The sequence below is a fragment of the Melanostigma gelatinosum genome (assembly GCF_949748355.1).
Source record: "Melanostigma gelatinosum genome assembly, chromosome: 1".
Lineage (NCBI taxonomy): Eukaryota > Metazoa > Chordata > Actinopteri > Perciformes > Zoarcidae > Melanostigma > Melanostigma gelatinosum.
In genome coordinates this window covers 2,835,331-2,862,018 of record NC_136634.1, presented here as the reverse complement: position 1 = coordinate 2,862,018, position 26,688 = coordinate 2,835,331, and the positions used below count along the sequence as shown (strand labels likewise).

The 26,688-nt window shown below is 43.6% G+C and overlaps 2 protein-coding genes across 4 annotated transcripts in view; one reads left to right on the top strand and one right to left on the bottom strand.

Moving 5' to 3' along the window:
• The window catches only part of cftr (CF transmembrane conductance regulator), a 38,025-nt gene extending 13,527 nt beyond the window's left edge, over window positions 1-24,498 (top strand). Inside the window, exons 12-27 of the mRNA XM_079275442.1 lie at window positions 4,334-4,428; window positions 7,087-7,173; window positions 7,639-8,434; window positions 9,620-9,748; window positions 9,828-9,865; window positions 10,312-10,598; window positions 10,751-10,830; window positions 11,225-11,375; window positions 15,500-15,727; window positions 16,309-16,409; window positions 18,494-18,724; window positions 19,436-19,591; window positions 19,910-19,999; window positions 20,357-20,529; window positions 21,289-21,394; window positions 22,417-24,498. Of these exons, the coding sequence (XP_079131568.1) occupies window positions 4,334-4,428; window positions 7,087-7,173; window positions 7,639-8,434; window positions 9,620-9,748; window positions 9,828-9,865; window positions 10,312-10,598; window positions 10,751-10,830; window positions 11,225-11,375; window positions 15,500-15,727; window positions 16,309-16,409; window positions 18,494-18,724; window positions 19,436-19,591; window positions 19,910-19,999; window positions 20,357-20,529; window positions 21,289-21,394; window positions 22,417-22,632 (2,964 nt within the window). The 3' untranslated portion in view covers window positions 22,633-24,498. The remainder of the gene's footprint in view (window positions 1-4,333; window positions 4,429-7,086; window positions 7,174-7,638; window positions 8,435-9,619; window positions 9,749-9,827; window positions 9,866-10,311; window positions 10,599-10,750; window positions 10,831-11,224; window positions 11,376-15,499; window positions 15,728-16,308; window positions 16,410-18,493; window positions 18,725-19,435; window positions 19,592-19,909; window positions 20,000-20,356; window positions 20,530-21,288; window positions 21,395-22,416) is intronic.
• A 663-nt stretch (window positions 24,499-25,161) lies between these two features.
• cttnbp2 (cortactin binding protein 2) overlaps window positions 25,162-26,688 on the bottom strand; it is a 65,883-nt gene continuing 64,356 nt past the window's right edge. For 2 of the 3 annotated variants that reach the window (XM_079272748.1, XM_079272749.1), the window contains exon 23: window positions 25,162-26,677. In XM_079272748.1, coding sequence (XP_079128874.1) covers window positions 26,015-26,677 — 663 coding nt within the window. In that variant the 3' untranslated portion in view covers window positions 25,162-26,014. The remainder of the gene's footprint in view (window positions 26,678-26,688) is intronic. The other variant, XM_079272750.1, reaches the window with a different exon arrangement.

Sequence of the window (26,688 nt, the reverse complement as noted above, 5' to 3'; positions counted from 1 at the left end):
TTTTGTTCTATAACTGCGTTTAACAACTGCCCGACGAACCGCACCAGAGTCCGATTAAAACGGACTCAATGTTGGCCGGAGAACATGGACAGAGGGGATAACGCTGCACTGATTTTTAAGTTTGCTGGGGATTATTTTAATACTTTCTGTTAAAAACTCGTCGCCACTGAAATCCATTGAGTCATTAACTGAAGCCACTGTTGATGATTCAAAAAAGAGCAATCAAATGTAAAAGTGTCAATAAACAGGGAAAATGTTGAGTCACATGTATAGCAATGAAAATGTCACTAAATATGACTTATTTAGATATCAAAAATATTAATTTTTTGTCACATTTCATCGCAGTTTTCTGCAGTAAGTTTTTTCTCTTTCATCGGATTGATGCTCTCTGCTCAGTTTGGAGCCTCCGCGAGGCTTCAAGAAGGTTCAGGTTTCACCCCCCAGTCCACATTTACACCCATTATGTCCCTCAAAGACACACACACACGCACACACACACACACACACACACACACACTCTCTCTCATAACCCTCAGTGTTGAGTGACGAGCCCCCTCAACAGAATAATGTCTCCTCTGTTGCTATGGAAATCTCACGTTTTGTCACTGGGATGGAATATGAGCTCGTTGGTTCCCAGTGACGGACGTTTACTCCACGGGACAAAACCATCGGACCTTTTCCAGCAGAACAAACCCTCTTGTTGCATACGTGAAAGGGAAGTCGTGCATATATACATAATATACTAACATACATTTATACCGCAAATACTAAGACGCTACATTATTGTGATGAAATACGTTGAGTAATGTTGAAAATGTTGATAATCACATTTTTTAAATCATTTAATTAAGTTAATGCTCATAAATCATTGATATTTTAAATTATGTTGATACGTTAAATACACAGTATTCGTATTATTTATACTAGAATCAGCAGCTCATGCAGAAGGTGACTGCTTATTTAGTTGCCACCACGGCCCGTCTCCTCTGTGGTTTTGACAAAAACACAACGTGTTGTCACAGCAAACAAAGTACTCAATGTACTGTTAAAGAAAGAAAACAGCCTCCATGCTGTGTTTCGAGGAGAGGTGTCACTCTGTCAGTCCTGTGTGTGTTGGATGGAAATGACACGGCCGACAGGAAGTCTTCCTGTGTGCTGAGGAACAGCAGACAATTCCTCTCAAGTGTTCGTTAAAACAGCCTCTCCTGATGCATGTCTGTCTGCTGTGGCAACAAACAATCATTGAAGTAATGTCATGTACTGGTCTGCCATTCCAGGTGGAGTTTAAAATGATAGTGCTGTTATATCTCTAATTATTCTCATTGTGGCCAAAATCTTCAATCATTTCTTTCATAATTTCATGTGTAGATAACGATATATATCACAATACAGCATGTCTTCTGGTAATTCAGTAATGGTTATTATTATGAAATAACTTCATGGTTTTGTAAACTCTTGTGTGAATTAAGTATATATCCTTTAATATCCTTCAGTATATATCCTTTAATACCCTTCAGCATATATCCTTATGCTGACCCCCCCCCCCGAAGCACTAGACAGACTGCCCTGGGTGGTCTCCCCACTGTTAAAACCTATCTTCTGCCTTCTGCCTCTAGCTTCCAGCTCGCCCGGCCTTCTGCTCTTTGTTCACAGTGAGACACACACACACACACACACACACACACACACACACACACACACACACACACACACACACACACACACACACGTGTCTTTTTAAACTATGCTGCCTTGTTGTCACAAGCTGTTAAACGTCCTGTTAACTTGATCCGTATGCGCTCCCGTCGGGACGCCGGAGGTTGTCGTTAAACAGGTAGGACACACTCGTGCTGTCACTTCATCCTCATTGCCGTCTGTTTGTCGTCATAGTTACCGTCCGAAACGCAACTCACGTGACATCCTTCATGCGCCTGTCCCGTCTGTGGTTTGTGCTTTTTGTGCGGTTTCCACTTGAGACTGTAAATCTCTGATTCTATGAACATGAATTGTAAAAGTCATGTATATGAATGTGTTCTTTGGGTTGTTGTAGTTAGGCGTACTAGGATACTTTACCATGAAGATAAATGAACCTTTCATTGGTTATTGTACGGGTGCAGTTAAATCTTGATGCGTTTCTTTAGTCAGAACATTCTGGAAAGAGTCACCACATCCCCCAAAATGACCTGTGCACCAAACAGCTTCTGCAGCTTCTTATCTTAGTGGCCGAGTATTAATGATGTGTTTTCATTCCAAAGTTATCAGGATACAGTTTGAGCTTTCACTTTCTATCCAGTTCCAGTAAATGTAGCATTTAGCACGCTGGTAGTGCAGCTCACACCCTGAAAGCTATTTTCTCCATGTTTTCAGTGATACAATGTAGAATAAGTGAGAATAAGTGAGTATGTGAGTGATATATGAACAAACCCCTCAGTGTTAACCTTCATAGTATAGAGAGGAATGAACGTGTGAAGTTTGGTGAATGTAAGAGCTGCTGAAGTGGAGATTTATCATCAGAGTCTGAGAACAAACTCATTGAGAGGAAACGTCTTAAAGAGACGTTTAGTTCCATTACAGACATTTAGAGACTCTACAGGTGAATATTCACCACTTCATCACTCACATTAAGAAGACTCTACAGGTGAATATTCACCACTTCATCACTCACATTAAGAGACTCTACAGGTGAATATTCACCACTTCATCACTCACATTAAGAAGACTCTACAGGTGAATATTCACCACTTCATCACTCACATTAAGAGACTCTACAGGTGAATATTCACCACTTCATCACTCACATTAAGAAGACTCTACAGGTGAATATTCACCACTTCATCACTCACATTAAGAGACTCTACAGGTGAATATTCACCACTTCATCACTCACATTAAGAGACTCTACAGGTGAATATTCACCACTTCATCACTCACATTAAGAGACTCTACAGGTGAATATTCACCACTTCATCACTCACATTAAGAAGACTCTACAGGTGAATATTCACCACTTCATCACTCACATTAAGAGACTCTACAGGTGAATATTCACCACTTCATCACTCACATTAAGAAGACTCTACAGGTGAATATTCACCACTTAATCACTCACATTAAGAAGACTCTACAGGTGAATATTCACCACTTCAACACTCACATTAAGAGACTCTACAGGTGAATATTCACCACTTCATCACTCACATTAAGAAGACTCTACAGGTGAATATTCACCACTTAATCACTCACATTAAGAAGACTCTACAGGTGAATATTCACCACTTCAACACTCACATTAAGAGACTCTACAGGTGAATATTCACCACTTCATCACTCACATTAAGAGACTCTACAGGTGAATGTTCACCACTTCATCACTCACATTAAGAGACTCTACAGGTGAATATTCACCACTTCATCACTCACATTAAGAGACTCTACAGGTGAATATTCACCACTTCATCACTCACATTAAGAGACTCTACAGGTGAATATTCACCACTTCATCACTCACATTAAGAGACTCTACAGGTGAATATTCACCACTTCATCACTCACATTAAGAAGACTCTACAGGTGAATATTCACCACTTCATCACTCACATTAAGAAGACTCTACAGGTGAATATTCACCACTTCATCACTCACATTAAGAGACTCTACAGGTGAATATTCACCACTTCATCACTCACATTAAGAGACTCTACAGGTGAATATTCACCACTTCCTCACTCACATTAAGAGACTCTACAGGTGAATATTCACCACTTCATCACTCACATTAAGAGACTCTACAGGTGAATATTCACCACTTCATCACTCACATTAAGAGACTCTACAGGTGAATATTCACCACTTCATCACTCACATTAAGATACTCTACAGGTGAATATTCACCACTTCATCACTCACATTAAGAAGACTCTACAGGTGAATAGAGTCACAGCATGACCTCAGATATCACCATGAAACTTCACCACTTCATCACTCACATTAAGCGCATTATTTTTTATATTACAAGTTTTCTGAAATTCTGTGTTTAAATATGCAAATGAGGCATTATCTAATGGTAAGTTTTGTGAATTTTGGAGAAATCTACAGACGTAAATAAAGAAAAGTACGAAAATAAACACCTTATTTGGACATTTTGGATGTTTTCTTTCCACTAGTCTGAAAGAAGACATGTTATGGAAGATACATACTGCAGCACATCTCAAAATGTATCAAAGCATTAAAATCAATGTTTTGGCCGGTTGTGTCCCGCCTTAAAGGGCCAGTTTGTGGCATTACGCTGAGCGTGCGTGTGTCTGACTCACTGACATCTTGTTTCCCTCTCTAGGACTTCGACTTGCTGCCTGAGAAAGACAAAACGCTTCTCCTGGAAGGAGGGGTGACCCTCAGCGGGGGTCAAAGGGCTCGCCTCGGCCTGGCCAGGTACTTCCTGTCACACCTGAGTATCTGTCAGCACGACTCAGTCACCTCATGTATCCATCAGCCACAGTAGAGCTGAATATGAATATATAGAGATCACGAATATTTAGTTATTGACTTTGGAAAGATCATCTTTTTAATACATTTTTCTTTTTAGACTTCTTTCTTTGTAACAGTGGATTCACTTGAACTAAAATATAATTCAATTGAAAAAAAGGATTAAAAAAATATATACCGGTGTGTGTATGTATACATATATATATATATATATATATATATATATATATATATGTATATATACATATATATATATATATATATATATATATATGTATATATATATATATATATATATGTATATATATATATATATATACATATGTATATATATATATATATATATATATATATATATACATATATCCAAGGAATTATATAAATGATATCAAGAATAATAAATACAAATTAATTTGTTAAAAATATATATGATACATTTGTAACGTTCTTCCACAACCGACTAAAAACTACTAAACATAAATATTCAACATTTTTGGTAAACTATATTCAACATATTCAGAAACACGGGGTGCGCTGGATTTATAACACGAGACAAACCGAGAGTGATGAGCTCGTTTTCATCATCGTCAGAAGCTGAAGTCGTAACTGAAAATAAAATCTGATCAATATCATCAGACCGCCTCTGTTGATGAATACATTTTTATTCTGTCCAGCCTTTTATGTGTTGTTGTTCTGCAATGGACAAAAATAGAAATAATAAGGACATGAGTCACACTTCTAGTTGATATAAATAGAGCAAGTAGTGAGTTGTTTTGTGGCGTTTTAAGAGATCATCAATCTGCTGACTGGAATCCGTGGTATGTAATAAAAGTTGTGTTGTAAAGAGAGCGTCTCACTCAAAACAACTGACAGAGAAACAGCATTTCTTTCCCTTTCTTAAAAAAAACCAACACACGTCATCACTTCTGCACCGTTAGAGATCTGCATACAGGCTGCAGTCAATAAACGAACCACCGTCATCAATATCATCATTACAAGCACGGCCAGAGGAAGAGTCTCCACTCAATAAAAACATCTGCTCAAGAACATTCTTCTTATTACTTCGGGGTTTTATGTCTTTTATGTCACCGATCATTCTTATCCGTGTGTTTGTCTGCCTTCACTAACGATTGCGTTTTTACGGCCTCACTCTTTAATGCCGAGTGCTTTCTACGGCCCCCAGTAGACATTTATTACTCCATTAAAACCTGCGTGTAGGTCACAGCAGTGGGACGCGCTCATATTCCCATGCATTATTTATTGCTTTAGTGTCCTGGCATCAATTTGCAGACACTCATTTGGTTTTTGGGGCTTCTGTCATCGCTGTAAACATCCACTGGAATTGATTTGTTCCCACAGGGACCCGACTTCCTCATTTACACTGTTTACTGTCTGTGTCTCTTGCTCTTTGTGTCCCCTGTCTTCTCTGCTTCTCTAACCTTAAAGGGACAGTTCTGGGGCTGTACGAGGTTCTTAGTCAGTGTCCGATTTACAGTCGATGACGATCGGCACGCTCCCCGTTTGGAGAAACCGTAGACTGTACATAAGAAGTGCACGTCGTCATCGTGACGTCACCCGTTGGTTTGTGGACTGATGTTTTGAAGGCTCAAATTTGGCATTTTCCCCGTCGCCATCTTGGATTACGGCCGTCGCCATGTTGTTGTTTTTGCAACCGATGAGCAGAAGTTACCATATTTGGAATGCGGAGAAGTGATGTAGAGACGCCGTATACGTCTCTGGTAAAGCATCCCCTGCTTTATGGTCTGTGTGACTCCAAATGGAGCATAATGTACTAAATGAACATCACGCTGTATTGAAGAAGACTTGAAACTAGAGATTGAGACATAAACTCATGTTTACAATGTTTACTGGAAAGCCACAAGACTCCTGCGACAAAACAAGTAATTTACTATGGCCGACCACAGGAGATGCTCATCTACCACAATGGGTTAGTTTGTTTTTGTCATTTCGTGATTTTGGTGAATCCGAACTCATGATTTCAAAGTTAAAAGGTCTTTTTTTAAGGGCCCTTACAAGATAGAGCTTACTTATTTATGTGAAGATTAACACATGTTTTAAACATATTTGCAGATGAATTATGCAAATGTTAAATTAGAGCATGATCTTTGAACTATTATGCATTTTAAAATGAAGATATTATTCTTTAAACTTTTCAGCCTTTTGTAAAAACAAAACTAAAAACAGCAATGATCATTTTAATTAATAAATCTAAAAACTTTTCACGGTTTGCCACAGACGATGAGAATCACTGCTTTAAAACAGCAAAGACATCACAACATAACACAAAGAAGTCGAGGCAGCTGTGGACCAGCTGTTACTCTGCTGCTACTGTTACTGTCAATGGAGTCTGTACTTATGAATAGAGCACAGATAACACTTCAGTTCCTCGTCTGAAAGGGCTGTCTGTGCGTCTAAAATACGTGTTGCTGCCGTCCCCGTCCACAGCAACACATTACTTTTCTCCCGTGCCAGTACAGTGTAGCCCTCTACTGTAGATAACACACTTGATTATAGATAAGCACCTCATACAACCCCGTTTATAAAAAGCCTTTAAGGCTCTCTGACGTGTGCTTTCTCCCTCAGGGCCGTGTACAAAGATGCAGACCTCTACCTGCTGGATGCACCTTTCACCCACCTGGACATCGTGACGGAGAAAGAGATCTTTGAGAAGTGTGTATCCCAACAGAGAGTCTTTCATGTGGAGGAGGAGGAGGAGGAGGAGGCGGAGGAGGCGGAGGAGGCGGCGGGGGGGGGGTGGTGGTTGAGCTGACACTTTTACGTTCCAGGTCAAGGTTGCCTCTTGTTGTCTCAGACACACTCTCGGGTCGACTGTGGGGCGTCACGGCTGCTTCATCGCGCTGTTACGTTCTCAGCAAATGGGAGTCGGAGCAAAAAGGGAATTATGCTTTGATGAAATGTGGCAATCTTTCAGACGGGCAAAGAACATTTTGGTTTTTAGTCAAAGCCTGAACAAATACAGTAGCGTGTTCATTTCAAAGGGCTGGTTATTCTTTGAATATTTGACACCTCAACCTGTCTTTTCTTCTTGTTTTCATAGAGACATACTGAAAGAAATATGTGAAAGTTGACACATACGTTTCTCTACAACCTCCAATTTTCTGATTGACTTCACAGATGCGTCTGCAAACTTATGGGGTCCAAGGCGCGCATCGTGGTCACCAGCAAGTTGGAGCATCTCAAGCGAGCGGACAGAATCCTGCTGCTGCACAACGGAGACTGCTACTTCTACGGCACCTTCTCGGAGCTGCAGGCCAAGCGGCCCGACTTCAGCTCCCTCCTCCTCGGCATGGAGGCCTACGACAACGTCAACGCGGAGCGGCGCAGCTCCATCCTCACGGAAACTCTCCGCAGGATCTCCGTGGACGAAACCGCCGGCTTCCGAGGCCCGGAGACGATCCGCCAGTCGTTCCGACAGCAGCCGCCTCCGATAATCGTCTCCGGGACCCAGGGCCATCCCGGAGGTGGCGGCTACCCAGAAAAACGGAAACAGTCCCTCATCCTCAGTCCGCTGGCAGCTGCTCGCAAGTTCTCCTTCATCGGGAACTCCCAACAGACCGCCAACACTCCCCAGTCCACCACGATAGAGGACGGGGTCTGTGAACTCTCCGAGAGGAAATTCTCGGTCGTACCCGAGAACGATCAGGTGGAGGAGGTGCTCCCCAGGGGGAACTTGTACCACCAAGGGTTGCAGCACCTCAACGGGCAGCGGCGCCAGTCCGTCCTGGCGTTCATGACCAAGGAGCGCAGATCTGCGACAGGAGCGCAGATCCCGCTTCAGTCGTCCTTCAGAAAAAAGCTGTTGATCACGCCGCAGTGCGACCTGGTGTCCGAGCTGGACATTTACGCCCGCCGCCTGTCCAAGGACAGCGTCTATGACATCAGTGAGGATGTGGACGAAGCAGACATGGAGGTAGAGCTTTGTTAGAACCTTGTTCAAGGCATCTTAGAGTACACGAGTAGACACATTTTTATGTTTAGACGAGAAGAATGTTTTCTTCACCCTCATTTTTATGATCTTGTGAATACCAACAAAATGTACTTAACCTCAAACTAAAGTTACTATGAGGAACTTAACTTAAACTTCAAATAGTACTGATCCTCTTCATGACCTACATCAGTAAACAAGACCATCAGCGAGAAGATCGGCTATTTCTATATCATGCAATCATGCAGGTTCACCAGAAACTCCTTCAGCTCAGACTCCAGCAGGGCCTCCAGCAGAGACCGGTCCAGCAGAGACCGGTCCAGCATGGACAGACCCAGAACCTCCAGCAGAGACCGGTCCAGCAGAGACCGGTCCAGCATGGACAGACCCAGAACCTCCAGCAGAGACCGGTCCAGCATGGACAGACCCAGAACCTCCAGCAGAGACCGGTCCAGCATGGACGGACCCAGATCCTCCAGCAGAGACCGGTCCACCGTGGACAGACCCAGATCCTCCAGCAGAGACCGGTCCACCGTGGACAGACCCAGATCCTCCAGCAGAGACCGGTCCACCGTGGACAGACCCAGATCCTCCAGCAGAGACCGGTCCACCGTGGACAGACCCAGATCCTCCAGCAGAGACCGGTCCACCGTGGACAGACCCAGATCCTCCAGCAGAGACCGGTCCACCGTGGACAGACCCAGATCCTCCAGCAGAGACCGGTCCACCGTGGACAGACCCAGATCCGGCTTCACGTGCAGCCTTGGACCTGCAGTCGGAGCTCCAGAGGGAGGAGGACAGCTCAGCTCCTGGCAGCAACAGCAGCGTCTCCTCCTCCTCCTCCTCCTCCTCCTCCTCCAGGAGCAGAGCTTCTCCTCTCTGGGAGCCAACACTGGACACCACGCTGCTGGAGGCCCAGGACGTATTGCCGGACCCGCTGGAGGGAAGGGAGGCAACGGGAGAACCAGGACTGGGAGGGGCAGACTGTCAGACCCTGCTGCAGTAACATGAGAGGTTTTCTGAAGGGAGTCTGGTGCTCAGAGACCACTTTAGTCCACAGGGAGCAAAATCAAGTTCAACACAAAATAAAAGTTCCTTGTAGTAACTTCAAAGTTTGTCTGATATACCGGCAGGTCTGAAGGGTAAAATAAGCGTTCTGTTCCTTCACAGCAATGCTTCGCAGATGAACGTGAGAACATCTTTGAAACTACCTCATGGAGCACATACCTTCGCTACATCACCACCAACAGGCGCTTAGTCCATGTCTTAATCTTCATCCTCCTTGTCTTCTTCATTGAGGTAAAGTTACCATTTTTTTTAGTTGTTATTTTATTCATGTGAATTCATCTAACAATTTCTTTTCCGTTTCTACGAACAGGTTGCTGGTTCAGTCATTGGCATTTTCCTCATTACTGAGTAAGTGTTATGTTTTATGTTCCTTAAGACATCAGCTCCAAACAGAAATACTAAATATTGTCATGAATTACATTTTTTTAAACAAATACATTCAGTGGCAAAATGAATTGTAAAGTGTTTGGCGAGGTGGACTTTTCTCTTGTGAAATGATGCTTTGTAGTTTGTTTCACTCTTTTATGAGACTGAATATAATTCATGTTTCCATATTTAAACATATGTTAAACATATATTAAAGTATGTTGAATAGTGCTTTTAAACGTTGGATTCATTTCAGGTGAGCGGCTCCGTGTTTGATGTACAACAGATTGTTGCATACGACGCATTTCTAAGTCACTTCTTTGGAACTCAAGGCGTTTCCTGACTGACTGCGTTTATTTTTTGTGTCAATTCGATCTAAACTTCAATCCGTGTCTGGTTCTCAAACCCTTTTGCTCCGTTCACACCAGCAAGATCTGGAGGGACGGCGCCAACCCATCATCGCCAAACTTCATCGACGACCAGCCCCCGAACTCCTCGTCGCCCCCCGTCCACCTGGCGGTCATCGTCACGCCGACCAGCGCCTACTACATCATCTACATCTACGTGGCCACGTCGGAGAGCGTGCTGGCCCTGGGATTCTTCAGGGGTCTCCCACTGGTGCACACATTGCTCACCGTGTCCAAGAGAATGCACGAGCAGATGCTGAGCGCTGTGCTGCGAGCCCCCATGGCCGTGCTCAACACGATGAAGCCGGGTGATTTTCACAGTTTACTTCATAGTTTTCAGGGTTTTTCTGTTTGGTTTGAACATGTATTCACCTGTTTTTGTCTACTTTTAGAATCTGTTTCGCCAAATGGAAAAACGTACTACTTGAGTTCACTTTCCTCCTTGTTTGTCCTCTTCCAGGCCGCATCATGAACAGATTCACCAAGGACATGGCCACCATAGATGACATGCTGCCTCTGGTGCTGTTTGACCTCATTCAGGTAGACTGACGTATCGTGATGCACAGATGTTAGCGTCTCCATTCAACATCTGCTAATATAACTTTTCTTTTTACAATCAACAATTAATGATGAAGGCACTTGCAAATGACAAGGTAGTACAACATGTTTACCACAGTGTGATGTTTCATTTTTTACTTAAGATTTCATTAAACTAGTTTTTTTTTCTTTTTGCAAAATGAACCAAAACACTGGCGATGAGGAAGATTTTGGGTAAATAATAATGACAATCAATTTTAAACAAAATGTAAATCTCACCCTCCAGTCGTAGTCATCTTCTTTTGTTGAGACTAACTTATTGTCCACTCTTTAAAACGTGTATTCTGAGAGATTTCTGCGGTGTAAATCAGGTCTGAACCGTCTCATTTTCCACCAGCTCACATTGATCGTTACGGGCGCCATCTTCACCGTGTCCATCATACGGCCTTACATCTTCATCGCCGCCATCCCGCTGGCCGTCATCTTCACCATCCTCAGAAAGTACTTCCTACGAACTGGACAGCAACTCAAGCTGCTGGAGGCTGAAGGTGAGAGAGACAGTGTGCTGTTATAGGAATTATATTATATTGTATTGTAGGAATAGTTCAATGACTCATTTTGGTCACTGCGGAGAGACGTAACAAATAACTGAAGGAAAGAAAAGGCGGCTTCTCATCACAGCATTGCACGGAAAGTAATGTATTGAGTAACAATGACCTTCTTATAAAAAAGAGAAATAAACATTTGCAATATGTAAGTCCAAATAAAATATGGCAGTAAGAAAAGATATTAAAAAAAGACATTCTGAATGCATTTAGATGTGTTTAAAATGTATTTAAAGCTTAAAATATGTTATTATTCATCCACCTAAGGTTAGTTCTGCAGATTGTTTTGATTCTAAATGCAAAAATCGAAATGCTTTGTTTTTTACAATGCTATGCATGATTTGAAATCCATTGTGGATCAAATATAACCGTTTCTTTTTGTGAATGTGTCTTGCTAATGCGTCCATCTTGCTGAAGTATTGTTGAGTATCAGGCTGAATTGCTGACAGCATCATCTGTGTCTTTGGCTCGAGTGAAGAGAGTTTAATTCTCTGTGATTTGTCAACAACATGAGAATGAAAGTTAAAAGAAGAACAAATCTGCAAGAGTGCAATTATGAAATGGCAAATGTTCAAGAAGAGTAAAAGTGAGAACATGATGGGAAAACCAATAGAGTGAACAGAGGAAGTGGGACTGGACTGGGGGGGGGGGGGGATGCCCGGGGGCCAAAGGTCCCGCTGAAGAACAAAAACATGACAGAGGAAGGGTTGATGGAGAGGATGCCTCAGAGGGGCGGGAACAGTGAGAGGAAGGGACCGTTATCCTCCAATCAACGGAGGGCTTTGTCTCCCTGTGAAATGAAGGAAGACATTTCTCAAACCTTTTCCACATCACACACATCACACACGACGGGTTGTGGTTTGTGGCGGTTAAATCTTTAGGACAATCTTTCTAACTGCTCGACCGTGTGCCCAAGTGACAGTCTGGGAATAAATGATGTGTTGCAGAAGCGGTCAGTCTGTTGACTTTGTTTTGGCAATAAAAAGGAAGGTGAGGTAGCAAAGTAGGGCAACGCTTTAATGCCCCCCCAAGGGGTGATTTGGCTTACAAATCAGTGACATTAAATACAACAATGGGCCTCATGCAGGAACCGATATCAGAACAAATCTTCTCTTTATTTATTTTTTGGTTCGTTTCCATTTGTTGTTATTTTGTTAGTAGATTTCTGAGATTCACCAATGTTTCCTGATATTTGCTCTTCTCTCAGGTAAGATCACTTTACAGGTGGTCGAGAGCACTCTCACCAAGATAAACTAAATATTTCACTTTACAAACTGTTATTTCGGGAAATGTACATTTTTTAATTCGAGCAACATAAAAATAAATCGCTAAAATATATCAAATTTGTATGATTATGTGTTTTAGAGTAATTATAAATATTGTATTGTTACATTTCTGGATTTCTGGAAATACTATTTCTCCATTGATTCCAGTTAATACGATAATAAAGCCCTTGGATGACATTGCTTAAGCTAAAACGGCCAATTTAGGGTGTTTTCTCTCACCGATGGGCTCCACCGACGCTTCAACGTTTCCAATCGTCCGACAAGTGCTAAAGGTACAAACCACAGAAAATATGGCGACAGACGCTCCCTCACGGCCGACCTTCTGCCCGGCGTGTCCCTCAAAGCAAGGAATCTCTGTGCACGACACGTTCAACATTATTAAACATTGAATAAGCAACAGCTGTGCAGCAGCGTCAGGGCTCTGTAAAAGAAGCTCTGAGTGACCCTGAAAATGAATAGCATACATTAGGGCAAGGCAAGTTTATTTGTATAGCACATTTCAACAACAAGGTAATTCAAAGTGCTTCACATAAAACCATTAAAGCATCAAAACATAAGGCAAAAGAAAAGGAGATTTAAAAACAATTAAGAACATTCATTGCATTAAAACATTAAAAAACAGTGTAAGAAATAAAATTCAGCAGTAAAATGCAGAAATGCAGGAAATTGATGAATATATTAATTGAATGTGGTTCAATTAAAGGCAGCAGCAAACAGAAAAGTCTTCAATCTTGATTTAAATGAGCTGAGGGTCTCAGCAGACCTGCAGCTTTCTGGGACTTTGTTCCAGATATGTGGAGCAGAAAAACTGAACGCTGCTTCTCCATGTTTAGTTCTGACTCTGGGAACAGAAAGTAGACCGGTCCCAGACGACCTGAGGGGTCGGGATGGTTCATAAGGTAGCAGCAGATCAGAGATGTATTTTGGCCCTAAACCATTCAGGGGACAGCACATTGATCTTAAAGTCTGATTGTGTGGCAGCTCTGTACAACCAGAGGATGAGATAACAGGTCACTGGACGAAAGATGCCACACGTGTGTGTTTTTTTCCCTGCTCTGCCACTGAATGTGCGTTTTTCGAGGTCTTTTCCGGAGCCGCTGAGAGCGCGTCGAGGTCAGAGAGATGAGCCGAGCTGGGATTTCCTCCAACCCCATCCTGGTGCTGCTCGCTCTCTCTCTGGTCTCTAACAGCAAGCCCGACAAAATACAGAGGACATTTTATGAGTGTTAGTCACTCAAATGTTCAGTAGAATGTTTTCGCTTTTTGGCAACATTTTATTTGTATTTCCAAAAGATATACCCTTGATGAATCCCCCAAAACTCATCTAATCTAGGTCAACTAAAAGACCATCTAAAGGTCCAACTAAAGGTCCAACTAGAGATCCAACTAGAGATCCAACTACAAGTCCAACTAAAGGTCCAACTGAAGGTCCAACTAGAGATCCAACTAGAGATCCAACTACAAGTCCAACTAAAGATCCAACTGAAGGTCCAACTAGAGATCCAACTAGAGCTCCAACTACAAGTCCAACTAAAGGTCCAACTAAAGGTCCAACTAGAGATCCAACTAGAGATCCAACTACAAGTCCAACTAAAGGTCCAACTGAAGGTCCAACTAGAGATCCAACTAGAGATCCAACTACAAGTCCAACTAAAGGTCCAACTAAAGGTCCAACTAGAGATCCAACTAGAGATCCAACTAGAGATCCAACTAAAGGTTCAACTAGAGATCCAACTAAAGGTCCAACTAAAGGTCCAACTAAAGGTCCAACTAGAGATGTAGCAATTTAGTGTATTAGGAATAATGCCTTGCTTACCTATGATTTGTGTATATGTTTAATGTAGTTAGTTAGTCATCTGCCCAGATGCCGCCTTAGTGTCTGCCCAGACATCTTGAGCCTCTATGAACTATGAACACTGACTGTTAAACCATCCCTTTCTTCCCAAAACTACATGGACTATTTAACCTTTTGTGCTCTCAGAACTACATGGACTGTATGACACCACATGGAAGCCCACGTCAGTCCTTGGTTTGCCCTAAAGACCGTGGCCAGCACCTCACTCTTCAGGCCAAAGGGGGGGATGTTGGGATCTGACTATATGGCTTCGACATGTGCTGTGGAACAAAGAGAGAGTCAGGCCTTCCCTTTTGCAAGCAACGGTTTCATCCTGATTGTAGTTTGATGAGCACCAAACCCCCAACTCTGACTGAAGAAATTCACATTAGGGTGTGAGTTTCCTCCCCCCAGAAACTATGCGTTCCTGAAGTTACCTGAAACCACCGCTGCAATCTAATTGGCCGAGGGCCAAGACACCCCAGGACCCCTGTGGTTCAGCCACCGTTCTACAAAACTACCAGAACACCCCCACCTCAACGCTTTTTCCATCGGCTGAGACAAAGAGTCGCGGTTCTTGCTCCCCTGGCTGAGAGAGCAATCTTCCGTACTCCAGCGCGGCGCGAAGGATCTTAATATCTTGTTTTATTTCATTTAATTTTGTTCCTTTCCCTTCTCTTTTACTAATCCACACACACATATAGCTTTGAGCTAATGTAGCTACGTGCTAAACCGCTACCGGCACGTGTAGACGCCGGGTCGCCTATTGGATATCCGCCATTTTGGGTCTCGCGCATGAGAGACGTCACCATGTCCCAACTACGTCATACGTCGCTGAGCTGTTCCCTTGCTCCTCCCCCTACGTACACACGTTCCCAACAATTGATTATAAACTAATATTTATACAACGTATTCAACTTTTAAACTCTCTGTCTCCTCTCCTGCAGCTCGCAGTCCCATCTTCTCCCACCTCATCATCTCTCTGAAGGGTCTGTGGACGATCCGGGCGTTCGGGCGTCAGACCTACTTCGAGACGCTCTTCCACAAGGCGCTGAACACCCACACGGCCACCTGGTTCCACTACCTGGCCACGCTGCGCTGGTTCCTCTTCCGCTGCGACATGATCTTCGTCCTGTTCTTCACGGCCGCTGCTTTCATCGCTGTGGGAACCAACAGTGAGTGACGTGGGCGAAAGGGGGAAGCAAGTGTGGATTCAGGATATGTTGCATGTGTTTCGTACGATAACGGTTGCCCCAAATAAGCTGAAACTGAGAAGTCTCTATGGAGGGAACATCTCGTAATTCCAGTAAGTTGGTTAGTTCGCAAACACCTTATTATTTCCTCTGGGCCTATCGAGTGAAGACGCCTCGGCCTTATCTGTGTGTCACAGTGAGTAGGGTCACATATCAGCGTCGTAACAGACAGTTAGTCTGTGATAACCCATCAGAAGCGCTGGAATGCCACCGGATAAAATGTCATGTACAGAAGGAAGTGTGTGTGTGTGTGTGTTCAATTAAATGAATGGGAAACACAAGTGTACACTTACAAACACTGCTGCTGCTGCGTCATGACACCGTGTTTATGTTGAGAGCAGATTAAAGGGTCATTTCACAGCTCATTATTTCCAATAGAGCAAGAAGCAGAGCGGCAGCACCTGACGGCTGCTCTGACATCAGAGAGAAGAGAGAGCTGCTTCGATTGGACAGTACTGATGACCGTGTGTGTGTGTGTGTGTGTGTGTGTGCGTGCTCCACAGAGGACAAACCAGGGGAGGTTGGCATCATTGTGGCCCTGGCCATGCTCATCCTGGGGACATTCCAATGGGCTGTCATCACCAGCATCACTGTAGACGGACTGGTATGTGTTTCTCACACACACACACACTCACACACACACACGCACACACACTCTCTCTCTCGCTCTCTCTCTCTCTCTCTCACACACACACACACACACACACACACACACACACACACACACACACACTCTCTCTCTCTCTCTCACACACACACACACACACACACACACACACACTCGGGAACTGTCATTGTTTGCGTCGTAGTTAGATCTGACTTGTTGAAAAACACACACACACACACAACCACTGACCAGTGAAGAGTGTGTCGAGCACAAAGTTTTCATAACTTTTGGGGACATCACATTGACTTGCATTCATTTCCTGGAGGCTTAGCCAAAACATAACCGCTACCATCCGAATCCTAACCCTTACCGTCACCTAAAACTAACCTAAACTAAAACTAACCCTTATTAACCTTACCTTAAGCTAAAACTTAAACCTTACCGTCACTTAAAACTAACCAAAACTAAAACTAACCCTTATTGACCTTACCTTAAGCGAAAACTTAAACCTTACCATCACCTAAAACTAACCTAAACTTAAACCTAACCTTACCATAACATAATCTTACCATACCTAAACTGAACCTAAACCTAACCCTTAACCTTACCTTAAGCTAAAACTTAAACCTTACCGTCACCTAAAACTAACCTAAACTTAAACCTAACCTTACCATACCACAACATAATCTTACCATACCTAAACTGAACCTAAACCTAACCCTTAACCTTACCTTAAGCTAAAACTTAAACCTTACCGTCACTTAAAACTAACCTAAACTTAAACCTAACCTTACCATACCATAACATAATCTTACCATACCTAAACTGAACCTAAACCTAACCCTTAACCTTACCTTAAGCTAAAACTTAAGCCTTACCGTCACCTAAAACTAACCTAAACTTAAACCTAACCTTACCATACCACAACATAATCTTACCATACCTAAACTGAACCTAAACCTAACCCTTAACCTTACCTTAAGCTAAAACTTAAACCTTACCGTCACTTAAAACTAACCTAAACTTAAACCTAACCTTACCATACCATAACATAATCTTACCATACCTAAACTGAACCTAAACCTAACCCTTAACCTTACCTTAAGCTAAAACTTAAACCTTACCTTAACCTAAAAGTAACCTAAACTAAACCATATCCTTAACTTAAACCTCACCTAAACCTTACCTTAACCTTAACTTAAGCCTAATCCTAAGCTAAACTTACCCTTATAATACCCCTCACCCCAGCCTTACCCTAACCTGAAAACGAGCCTTCACCCTAAAATGTTATGGGAACGTTTATTTTGTCCCCAAAAGGAGAACGAGACCCCACAAAATGCTCCGCCATCTTTTTCTCTTCTGTTGATGAAGACTGTATGAAGTTCTTTCACCGTCCACTGTTTATTTCCTTCTCTTCACTGGTTGTTTGGAGCGGACCGAGCTCATCACAGTGCAGGATGTTTTGTACGGTACGCAGTGTGACTGATGTTCTAATGTAAAACCTGACTCCCACTGAATCACAGTTTACTGAAACATCGCACCAACACATCCTGTTTTCAGCTTCACGTTTCACTTCAAATAGACACTTAACACTTAAATAACACGTATTTTAACATACTCTTATATTGCTTTTTTGTTTGTTTATCATATTCTATTGCCAATTTGCATATTTTAATCATTAAATTACGCCTTTATACCGGTATACGAAACTGTTTCTGGTTCTGACATATATTGACGTTTTTAAAATGGCTTATTTATATATATTTATATATATATATATATATATATATTTATATTATTCTAAAATTCCTGCCTCGACCAACAGTAAACTGTGGTTAACTGGGTAACTCCCTGCTCTCTCTGTCTCTCTCTCTCTCTCTGTCTCTCTGTCTCTCTCTCTGTCCCTCTCTCTCTCTGTCCCTCTCTCTCTCTCTCCCTCTCTGTCTCTCTCTCTCTCTCTCTCTGTCCCTCTCTGTCTCTGTCTCTCTGTCTCTCTGTCCCTCTCTCTCTGTCTCTGTCTCTCTCTCTCTCTGTCTCTCTCTCTCTCTCTCTCTCTCTCTCTCTGTCTCTCTCTCTCTCAGATGCGTTCGGTGGACCGCGTGTTCAAGTTCATCGACCTGCCGTCGGAGGAGCAGCTGCCGGAGAAGTCCGGCGGCAAAGGAGACCCCGACCTCGTCATTAACAACCCGCACGCCCACGGCATGTGGCCCAACCGCGGCCACATGGACGTCCAGGGCCTCACCGTCAAGTACACGGAGGCCGGGCGCTCCGTCCTCAGCGACGTCTCCTTCTCTGTGGAGGGAGGGCAGAGCGTGAGTGTGACTGGATCTTAATGAAACAGGGCAGAGTGATGCATGTTAGCTCTGCCTTTATTGCATTTTTAAAACAGCAAAGCAATGGACGTATGTGTACGTGAGAGGGGTCAACGACACGGAGGATAGTCTCCACGTCTGCAGCTCTACGGACCGATTCAGTGACTTTCAGCTCTTTGTTTTGGATCTCTTGACACAGTTTTACTGTTTCTGTCTCGTTTCGCTCATCAGGGTCGAATCCAAAGGTTTAATTGAAGAGCGAGTGGCAACGGATCTCTGTTGATCCTTGATCCATACGGATCTCTCTCTCCCTCTCCCTCCCTCCCTCCCTCCCTCTCTCCCTCTCCCTCTCTCTCTCTCTCCCCCTCTCTCTCTCTCTCTCCCTCCCTCTCTCCTGCTGGCAGTAATTACAGCGGTATGAGCTCCTCATAATGACTCCTAGAGGACAGCTGAGCTCAGCGAGTGTCATCACGTTAGCCTCGTCCCGTTAGCGACTCTGATAAAACGAGCTAATTGTTGCTGCGAGCTTTTAGACCTCAAACCTCAATGAGATACTTGATATCATTATGTGCTGCACAGTATGGTACTCATGCAGTCATGCACGCTCACAAGGACACCAGCTGCAGAACGAGCTGAAAACTGTGAATTCATCTTTTTGATTGACGGAAAAGCTACGTAGCAGATTCAAATGTTTCTGTTGTGTGCGTGTAGATCGGTCTGTTGGGTCGAACCGGTTCAGGGAAGAGCACCCTGCTCTCCGCTCTGCTGCGTCTCGCCTCCACCGACGGGGAGATCTCCATCGACGGCGTCTCCTGGAGCTCCGTCTCCCTGCACGAGTGGAGGAAGGCCTTCGGGGTGGTGCCGCAGGTACGTCTGCGGCACACACGGCATGCCCAAAAATCCAGATACTGTTGAGAGGATATCTTGGTCGGTGAATGAGAAACTCGTTCCAACTAAATTTCAATGGAGCAGAAAGAAAGCAGTTTGGCGATGGGGAAGGTGCAGCCAGAAGAAGTTCAAACAAATGTTCAGAATTCAGATTTTTAGAGACTTACATCTGAAACAACGAAGTTTTCAAACATGAATAATTCACTTTTTTTATGCAGCACAAAGTTTGAGATTTTAACTGAAGTAAAGATACGACCACCATTGTAACTGATTGAAATGTTTTCTCCGGCTGAACAGAGAGTTTTTATTCTGACCGGAACTTTCCGGATGAACCTGGACCCACACGAGCGTCACAGCGACGAGGAGCTGTGGAGGGTCGCCGAGGAGGTGAGGCTGGTTCCTGGTTCCTCTTCTGGTTGTTGGTAAACCGGTCTGGTCTGCCACACAGTTTGATGTTTAATACTTAATTAAAGGTAATGGAGCTTTTATTTTTGTGAGATGGCAGTTTAGCAGCTCTTTTAATGTGCATCTAAACCAAAACAATTACAAAAACATCTCATAATCTTCGTCTCCAAATGAAGCTTCAGCGTCAGCAGAATGAAAACTTGTCTTTTTACTAAATGTTTCAGCTTCAAACCAGATTCTCTTTCAAACATGTTTTTGCGAGTGAACCACAGCTCCTCGTCCCCGTGACGATCAGCTGAGTGGACCTCTGAAGTAATAATCTGTCCCGTGTGTCGTCAGGTGGGCTTGAAGTCGGTGATCGAACAGTTTCCAGATAAGCTGGACTTTCAGCTGGAGGACGGCGGCAACGTGTTGAGCAACGGACACAAACAGCTGCTGTGTCTCGCGCGCTCCATCCTCAGCAAAGCCCGCATCCTGCTGCTGGACGAGCCCTCGTCCTACCTCGACCCCATGTCAGTGTTCAGGCCCAACCACTCTCACCTCTCTGTGTGTGTGTGTGTGTGTGCTGTTAGTTACAGTACATTCACATTGTGCCGTTTAGAGGCGAACGAAGAAAAAAGTGGCTGAAATGTGATTGTCGTTCCACGACCTGTGCACGACTTTCAAATGTGTTTTTGTGCAGACAAAACCCCTTTTGAGTTAAAAAATATCTTTTTGTCACGACTTTTGCTTGTAACTTCATTTATATCGATATAAATTCAGCAAAACGTTGTTTAATGCGTCAAAAATGTCAAACTTTGGACTCGGGTCTCTATTTCGTGTCCCTAACAGATCGACTTCGGGTTTATTAATAAGAGCGTCGTCATCCTGCCTGTTTAACCAGAGTCTCTTTGATATTTGTCTTTTCTTTTGTCTTTTGTGGACAGTTTCGAAGCTTAAATCTAAAGAAACGTTGCTCCTACTGCGACACTTAAACACAACTGATACCTCAGAGTGATCGAGGGTTTAAGTCACCCACATCCCACAGGTGTGGTGCTCCCTGTCACTGCATATGGTGACAATCTAAGTGCTTACAGTAACTCTGTGTGTGTATCCAAACATATGTGCTGAGACACACACACACACACACACACACATAATGGTAAATGAAGCCTATAATGAGCAGAGCGCTGAAGCTAATGTGCGTTAGCAGTGGAGAGAGACGGCCTTTGATGATGAAGACGATGCTGACGGTGGTGTGTGTGTGTGTGTGTGTGTCTGTGTGTGAGCAGAACGCTGCAGGTCCTGAGGAAGACGCTGAAGCATTCGTTCTCCAGCTGCACCGTCATCCTGTCAGAACACAGAGTGGAGCCGCTGCTCGAGTGTCAGTCCTTCCTGGTAACTAGTGGATCAAACATGGATTTTAATGACGAAATCAGTTTCAAAAATGTATTAATCTCCAAGGAAATTCTTGGGCCAGAAACTGGAACCACTATTTAGTGTTGGCGGGAGCTGTGGTTGGAACTGACGCTACGGTTCCTGTGTGTTTCGGTTTCGTACCGCGATTCAACAACAACGGGTCTCACTCGTTAGCTAGCTCGCTCAGCTAGCTGAGCACCTCCGATCGTTGGCTAGCTTGCAAAATTATCTTTCAAATTGTAGAACACATCTGTAACTCATGGCACAATTCAAACTGGTTAAAAACAACAAAGATCGTCTCCCCGTTGACTCACTTCCCAAAATAACTTTGCCTCTCCGTACTATTCCACATGGTTACACTCCCAAGAACACACCAAATAAATGACCCTTCACTGCTCCAACTCCTGAACCTTTGTCTCAGCTCATCTCCTGTTTGTCTTTTAGACTTTAGAAAACTTTATTGACCCCAAAGGGACAGCCCAGTAAACACTAAACACAGTGGAGACACAATTAAACACAGAACAACAGAGACAACAACAAAGCAACATGCCTTTGAATACCAAGGCATGTTGTTGACAGGGCTGTCGCTCTACTGTAAACTCTGATCGGCTCAGTGAAAGAAAACAGTTCATCTTCAGATCGTCTGCATTGAACCCGACACTAAAGTTCCTCGCTGCTTTTCTTCAGTGGAAAACGTTTGACATCCAACAGAAGAAGGTTCCACACACACACACACACACACACACACACACACACAGCTGGGTGTGTTTGTTGTTGCTGTGGTTGTAGAGTGCACCGAATGAAGCTTTAAAGTGAATATTTAATGTTTTTCTAGAGCATCGGTGTGATTTTTAAAGCAGTCAAACCAACTAAAGGCCATTAGTTTGAGCCGGTCGTGTTGTTCCTGTGAAACCTGATGAAATAGTTCCCTTTCACTTCTAAATCTCAGAAAACGCTGGTTTGGAGACGCGGCTGACTCTCCTCTCCCCTCCTCTGTTCAGATGATCGAGGGCAGCTCCATGAAGAGCTACGACTCCATCCAGAAGCTGCTGAACGAGACGAGTCACCTGAAACAGGCCATGAGCCCCGCCGACAGACTCCGCCTCTTCCCGACGCTCCACCGCCTCAACTCCAGCAAGAGGGCGGCGCCGCAGACCGCCAAGATCTCCTCGCTGCCGGAGGAGGCCGAGGACGACGTCCACGACACTCGCCTCTAGACGGCCAGACGCACACACACACACGCACACACGCACACGCACACACACACACACACACACACACACACACGCACACACACACAGTATATTGTACACGTGCTGATGTAAGCAGCTAATTCATTGAAAGTAGATTCACACTAATATAATTTGTGATGAGGATGATTTTAGGAAGTGTCTGTAATGGTTGCAGTGTTTGAATCCGGTGAGTTCAGTGCAGAACGTGGAAGCTTAAATTCATATTTTGTAACACGTAAGATGTGCAGAGCGACACGGTTAGACGTCATGAGCAGATAACAACGCGTCCTGAACTCTTGTTTGAACCGTTTAAAGTGCCTTTGCAGGTTTCACTCGTGTTCTTTGGGAAGCTGGACGGCCTGCGTCTGACAATCCCCAAAACGTTTCTCCTCCAAAAAGCATGAATTGCATCGTGGTTAGTTTTTATCTTGCAAATTTGTTTTTTAAACACTCTGTATTGGTTTGAATTGAGGGACTTTTACTTTCTAAGAAAATGTTTCTTTTTGTTCTGAACAAGCAGCTACTTTTCACTTTCCAGCCTCTTTAGATCGTTTGAAGTCGGACTGAACACAGAAGAGCCGCTGTAGAAGTCGGACTCAGTGAAGGCATCGCGTACGATCACAAAGTGTGACTGTGAGAGCTCATCAGGTAGCTTCAGGTAGCTAGTAGGAATAAATGATGTTGCACATATAGACATGAACTAAGAAGCCTGATGTTGATACGAAGCCAGCTTGTTCTCCATGTCAGCCTCTGTCCACACGAAAGGACGACTCCTCTGGTTGTATAGAAGTCTATAGAAAATGACTCTACTTCTCTCTTGATTTATTCCCTCAGTAAACATTGTAAACATGAGTTTATGTCTCAATCTCTAGTTTCAAGTCTTCTTCAATACAGCATGATGTTCATTTAGTACATTATGGTCCATTTAGAGTCACACAGATCATTTAGGGCGGGGCTACACAGTGATTGACAGGTCTCTACCACGCAGTTGTTTCGTCTTACAACTTGAACTCTTTCAGTTTGTTTTCAGTTCATTGTGTTCATTGTTAATTGTAAGATGTCTGGTCGCCTAAAAATGTTTTGTTGTACTTTGAAGCTCAGTCTACAGCTTACGCAAATAGATCTTTTTCAATCGGACATTTTCACCTTTTAAAGTATAATTCTGTACTTTTAGCCAGTAGGTGGTGATTTGGGGCTACGTCAACGATAAGACTTCTACAGTGGCTTCATTGAAGTAGTTGGTTCGTCAGTGTTCAACACACACACACACACACACACACACACACACACGGACATCATTGGCGACTCAGAGACCTTTATTTTTCTATCTGTATGCACTTTAGAGACACCCTGAGGTACTCAGCAGCTTCAAGGACACAGCTCTTCTTCCTTTTAATTCCTCCGTAGAATGAAGCTGTAGAATTGTGACCTTTTGTTAACAAAACACTCTTTTTACTTTAATTATTCCGCCTCTGTTACTCGATGAATGATACAGAAGACGCTAATTCATTTTAAAAAAGTACATTTTCTATTTGAAATCTATATTTTTTCAGAGCCGCTGCTGTACAAACGCAAACATGAACGAGTTCAAAGTTCTGTCTGTACTTTCCCTCTGAAGCTGGAACCTGTTTAAGATCTTCTAACATCACGTCATCCTCTCACGCTGTATCGTAGTTTCGTAAAGCGGCGATGAAGGTACCGCGGACAAAAGCCTCGCCATGTGAACTGTGACAGATTCTCTTCTTCTTTTTTTTTACAGAGTAAATTAAGAACAAAGTTGTTTCTTACTCATAGGAAAGGGACGCAGACGTCCAAAAACAATGTATGAATGTATTTGTTCAATCAACTATATTTCCAGTAAAACTGTAAAGATTTTAAGAACGTCGTCGTGTTTTTGTCATTTGTGTTGAAGTTAAAGGAAATCTCTTGATTTAAGTTTTTGGGGTCTTGTTTGTGGTTTAAATGAACAATTTCTGCTGTAAATGCAACAGTATGTGAAGAAAAACATATTTTAACCACAAAATGATACAAACTGACTTCAGAAGCGTTCTCTGTCACTTCTGTTTAAAAGTCTTGTTTTTAACGACACCGGTGGTCGTTAAGTGAACTGCAGTCAGCCTCCTGTCGCTCGTGTGAAATGTTTAAACTGAATTCAACAGAAACGAGTCCGGCTGAGGATAAACTGGGATCATATTACATTTAAAAACAAAACTATGATCAGATTCATGATTCATTTTAACCCAAGAACACAAAGGCGGATTTAAAAGCATAACAGGGAGTCCGCTGGGGATCTCTAACGGTGCCATTTTAATGTTAGTGCTTGAAAGACTATAAGCTCCAAACAGCTCTCGTACAGATCAAAATCATAGGCCGACTAGAATCTCTCCTGTACATATGTATAGATATATATTTATAGATATAAACACGTCCGCTTCACGTAAACCTTGTCCTCAAGAGTAAGAGCGAGCGCAGTGGTGACAAAAAGAATAAAGTATGAATTCCACCGTTGGGCATTTCAAATCTTTATTATGGCTTACAGTTGATAGGACGTCCTGTGTTCATACACTTCTATTACTTATTGCCACGGCGCCGTCACTCTGAAACAAGTGACGGGTTCAGAAACAAACTCCTTTTACAAACACTATGTACACATTTCAGTTGTTTTTTTTCAGCAGTTTAGCTTTAAGGTTTCGTCAAGCGTCATACGTCACGTACACCAATCTATAGAGCATTTAAACGTACTAATTCTTATGTACAAATATATTTGGTAAAACCCTGATTCATTTCAACAGTATTTAAACCAACCTTGCAACTATTTAAAGATAAAACACTTGAATATCTCAAAATACTTAATAGCAAAAAAAAAGAAAAGAAATAAAATAAAATAAAAACCTGCTTGTTTCTTCTTCTTTGATCCAAAAACACTTTTCACTAAAAAGGTAACACCTTCAGTTACTCTTTGATGGCCTTAAAGCAGTAGTACGAGCACAGTATTCCACTTTAAGTACACAGAAATACTGTGTCAGTCCTGTTCTGAGGCAGTTTCCACCATTTAAATACTTTCTATCTTCTACACTGTCCCGTAATAATCTGCAGGTCGATACACTGGAATAAGGCAACAGTTAAGTAACCTCTCGTTGTTTTCACCCCCCATTTAAAAGTCTTACCAAACCAAAGAAATACTTCAAATACTGTGATATAATAAAACTATGGTCCCCAAGTACACAACTGTAGTACAGTGTAACAAGTACGGATAACAAGTACAAATACTAAAAGTCAAAGGTCGTCAGGTACACAGTCCGTACACCATGGAGGGAGGTTTTCACAGCGGAGTCAGAGGAGGAGGAGTGAGAGGAGGAGGAGGAGCCTACTTGTTGTTGTTGTGTTCATGCAGGTCTCCGTGGAGGATCCAGATGTCCTCGTGTGATTGGTTGTTTTCGTTGATGTCGTTGTGGTAGTCGTAGTAGTTGTTGTTGCTGCTGCCTGGAGGAGTCGGCTTTGTTCTGCTGCTGGAGGAGGAGGCGGAGCTGGAGGCTCGTGTCTGCTGCCCCCTGCTGCTCGGGACGGGGAGCTGCGACTTTGCGCGAGAGCCCGAACGCCGGTCGCTTGTCGGGACGGACGGTGTCGGGACGGACGATGTCGGGACGGACGGTGTCTGGACGGACGGTGTCTGGACGGACGGTGTCGGGACGGACGGTGTCTGGACGGACGGTGTCTGGACGGACGGTGTCGGGACGGACGGTGTCGGGACGGACGGTGTCGGGACGGACGGTGTCTGGACGGACGGTGTCGGGACGGACGGTGTCGGGACGGACGGTGTCGGGACGGACGGTGTCTGGACGGACGGTGTCGGGACGGACGGTGTCGGGACGGACGGTGTCTGGACGGACGGTGTCTGGACGGACGGTGTCGGGACGGACGGTGTCGGGACGGACGGTGTCTGGACGGACGGTGTCGGGACGGACGGTGTCGGGACGGACGGTGTCGGGACGGACGTCTGGCTGGAGCTGCTGCACCGACGGGCGACAGTCTGCACAAAGA